We start from the raw sequence: 4,232 nt of genomic DNA on the forward strand, positions 1-4,232 counted from the left end.
TCCAAGAACTTCCTCTACACACACGAATATATATTTTTTAACGATCGATTCATTAATTCTATATGTCCCGCTGTCGAGAGCACGCAAAAGTTGTCTCGCCCGTCTGTCTGTTTGTCTGTTTATGTGATCGTACCGTACATCCCGTAGAGAGATTTTGGTAACGAAATTTGTTTTCCGGACCTGTGGTTTACACTCTACTCGTGTCTCTGTCCTATAGTTTTTTTTTGTATGGACGTGATGTATTTTTGTAATGCACAAACCTTTGTAAATCACCGCAAAGTTTACTGTTGCGTGCACAGGAGATACACATGAAAGTAAAATTACTTTTTATCTTCTTTTGCAAATTCTATATAGAATGTGGGGAGAGAGAATTGTAAAAAGAAACAATATTAAGGGGGAAACGTTACTTAAGATTTTATTGTAAAGCAAAATATTTAACGATTTAATCAAAACATCTATGTGTGTGTGTCTGCAATCATTTTCCCATACGTTTTTCCCCTCACGTGTCCTAACGAAATCTAAATTTGTAACGATTTTTGTTTTAACTGATACACGAGTAACTAGAAACTACGTTAACTAAACAATATTTTTTATGTACAGAATAATTATTTTTTATTCTGCTCTGTTATATATTTGTCATCGAATAACGTGATAGAGAGAAATGATTTGACTCTTTATCTTAGTAATTTAAAAAAAAATCTATGATTTTAATAATATCAATTACTCAAAGAATCTAAAGAATCTTAAAAGAATATTAAAAATTTTTATTTTTATTACTTCAAGAGTTTCAATCATTTTTTGTGCTAATACGAAACATTTTTCACGAATATATTTCTGACTGTTAGAGCATAGTCTGATAAGAGAGTATAACATGCCAGATGCCTTTTAATTTGTAGATGAACCAATAAAGCCGGAAATACGGTAGGTATGTCACTAACCGGATTTCGCTTCATAACCATTCGCTATGAGTGACGCTTTCGACACTGCTTGATCACGTTCGCTATGACGACACTCGCTCTTATCTACTTTGACAATTTCGATCTACGGATTCATGGATATGTTCATTTCTCCACCACTTCCGAGAAATAATTATCGTGGCCGAATCACTATTTTCCGAAACGTGTCAAAAAAATATGCATATTGACAATTTCGACGGCGAAACTCGCGACGATAATGTCAAACTTGGATTTTAAGGTCAACGCGAGATTATATAAACGCCGGATGCAAATATATTTCAAACGTGTAAATTAATACGCACGGAAATTCGAATTAAATTCGATTAAGTCGAATTAAATTCAATAATTCATCAAAATGATAATTTCTATCGCGGTTCTTCCTGTCTAGCACAAATGTTAATGAGTTTCGATTAAAATTTAAATAGTACTTTCTATTGATTGCATTTTGTTGTCAGAGAGAGAGATTGTCTGTTTTCTTTTGCACGCAACAATCTCTTTCCCAACAATCTCTCTCCCTGTTTTTATTTCTCACGCGTTATTGTTTCAACGCTCCTAGTCTCGCAGTTTCTTTTATTTCTATTTATATTATTAATTATCGCGCCAATTTGTGTCTCGCGATAATGGGCATTCATATATCCAATTAAACAGCACTTTCAACAAAGTCCCGTTGTATCAACTCGCGGCGGCGTTCGCCCGATTCTCTTCTATCGTTCGATCGCTCGCAACACGTGTCGATTTTCAATCCGCCTGTTTATTTCGCGATTCATCGATCGCTTTCTGAACACGCCGGCGTAAAGCTGTGATCCCCCTCCTTCCTTTCCTCTACCGTTCGACCCACGCGTTCCGCGCATTCAACCGTATTTGTAATCATATCGGATGTCGCGTGCACATTGTTTAATTATCTTGACAATATTCGCGATCATAGTGGCGGAGATGATTTATGACACAAAACGCCCGTCAACGAAGCCAAACGCGGAAAGCGTGTCGTAAGCTCCATGGCCGAATGTTGTATAAAGCATTATCATCGGGTCCGGGACAAATGATGTATCTACAAACGGCGGTTAAATGCTAGTGCATTTGCAAAGCGCGCACGCCGACCGTTAATCACGCAATTTAATACGCGTCGGTCACTGCTCGTCATCGCGACAAACGTTTCACGAAGCTGGATCTCCCCGTTTCGAACACCCCCGGGCAAATATTTTCCACGACTATCCCCCCGCGACGTATGGCAAATTTGTTTCGGTTCTTGCGCGTTAAGTCCTAATGAGACATTTTCTCTCTGTCAGACTGAAATATCTCTTCAATCTTCTTCTTCATCTTCGTCTCTCACTCCCGTAATTTAATTTTTTGACAAAACATGTCTTCAAAATGAATATAGCGTTACAAATTATTTTACGTGCAGGAGGGCGAGCAAGTCGAAGCGGAACCGCCGCCACCAGAACCGACTCCGACGCCGGAACCAGCGCCAGCTCCAGCTCCGCCGGCTCCCGCACCTCCTCCGCCAACCGAACCTACCCCAGCCCCCGCACCGTCACCGATATCTCCACCTGCACCACCAACGACAGAAGGTGCTCCGGCAGTTCCTCCCGCGGAAGGAACTCCGTCGGCGGAAGGAGCAGCGCCTGCACCACCCGCTGGTGAATAACGCGAGTCCGTCGCGTCTAGCAATAGAAAACAAAGTACGCAATTTTGTATATAAAAATTACAGAAGGCGCACCTGCAGCAGAAGGCAGCGCTGCACCACCCGCCGAAGGTGCCGCGCCACCAGCGGAAGGAACTGTCGCACCCTCAGCAGAAGGAGCCGCAGCACCCGCAGAAGGAGCCGCGCCTGCAGCACCCGCGGAAGGAACCGCGCCTCCAGCAGAAGGTGCCGCTCCTCCTGCTGAAGGAGCACCTCCGGCCGAAGGAGCACCTCCAGCCGAAGGAGCACCTCCCGCCGAGGCTGCGCCCGCAGCAGACGGAGCGCCCGCTGCACCCCCGACAGAAGGTTAATTCTAATCCCGATTTTCTTGAATATAGTTAATTATTCCACTTGCATTTCATATTACTTTTTACAAAATACAAACCGCGTTAATAAACGCTAAAAAAACAAGTTCAAATAATGAGATTTTTAATACACATATATCCCCGGCAATAATTAAATATATTCGTAGAGCGCGAAAGCAAATACAAAATTTTCAATGAATAATCGATTAAGTCTCGCCCGCGATAATTTAAAATATCGTTATTTTATGCTGATGTTTTAATATGGAATAATAAATCAAAAGAGTGATATTCCGTATCGAGAGGCAAACTGTAAAAAGCTTTTTTCGCATGCAGCTGAAAGATAAGCCGATCAGTCACTGTCAATTTTATTTTTGCTTATTTTTTTTTTCCAAACTCGCCCAAAAAAATACGGTAGAATGAGATTGTGCTTTGATCTATACGTAATGGATTTGTTAACGGAACTTTTAGTTGCTATGTGAAAAAAATATTTAATTGTTTAGGTGCACCGGCGGAAGGAGCAGCTCCTCCGACGGAAGCAGCAGCTCCTCCGACCGCTGAAGGAGGAGCCGCTCCGGCGGAAGCCGCACCGGCCGCACCCGCCGAAGGAGCACCACCTGCGGACGCGACACCCGCAGCTCCAACGGAAGCCGCACCTGCGCCTGCCGAAAGTACGTGAAATATTTTTTTTTCCCTCCCCGTTGTGTCGAAAACACCAGCGCGTGTTACTTTTTCCATAGCACACAGCGACCTAGTTTTTTTTATAAATCTGACGCTTTTTTATGCAGCTATTGAACAAACAATTCTTCGTAATTGTTTTGTTTTTTTATTTAAGTCTTATTTTGCTTTTAAAAAATCAAATATTTTTTTGCATAATTTCGCAAACAAAACAAGTCGCCAGCTCGCGTCTGGCAAAACATCGGTTTTTATTAATTTTTCGCTTTCAACTTAATTTTTTAGCTAATCTAGTTTTGATATTACGAGTTACAATCCGCATCAGAGGCAATCCCGCGCTAAAGAGCGCGAAATACATCATGAACGGTACGTTAGAATAAAAAAAAAAACAAAAAACAAAACTGCAACGAAACACAAAGGACTAGTTTGCACGGTCGACGAACTAAAAACAAACTATCTCTAATCTGAGCGCATGTAATCGCGGGCAAACTAATTTCGCAATAACGTCATCGGACCGACATCATCATCTAGCACGATAATAGTTAGTGCTCATTCGAGTTTCCGGAGGAAAATCAACGAGAACCACTCTCTCCTCTCGTCTCTGCTACCACATCGACT

At 41.8% G+C, this 4,232-nt stretch overlaps 1 protein-coding gene across 1 annotated transcript; it reads left to right on the top strand.

Annotated features, from left to right (window-relative positions):
* The first annotated feature begins 1,959 nt into the window (after positions 1 to 1,959).
* Positions 1,960 to 3,994, top strand: LOC109856868 (skin secretory protein xP2-like). The gene is made up of 5 exons (XM_020432577.1): positions 1,960 to 2,016; positions 2,359 to 2,593; positions 2,665 to 2,943; positions 3,443 to 3,610; positions 3,900 to 3,994. The coding sequence occupies exons 1-5, from the start codon at positions 1,960 to 1,962 to the stop codon at positions 3,992 to 3,994; spliced, it is 834 nt and encodes a 277-aa protein (XP_020288166.1).
* The last annotated feature ends 238 nt before the right edge of the window (positions 3,995 to 4,232 follow it).

The sequence above is a fragment of the Pseudomyrmex gracilis genome, unplaced genomic scaffold (genome assembly GCF_002006095.1).
Source record: "Pseudomyrmex gracilis isolate BER0280 unplaced genomic scaffold, ASM200609v1 scaffold_137, whole genome shotgun sequence".
NCBI classification, from domain to species: Eukaryota; Metazoa; Arthropoda; class Insecta; order Hymenoptera; family Formicidae; genus Pseudomyrmex; species Pseudomyrmex gracilis.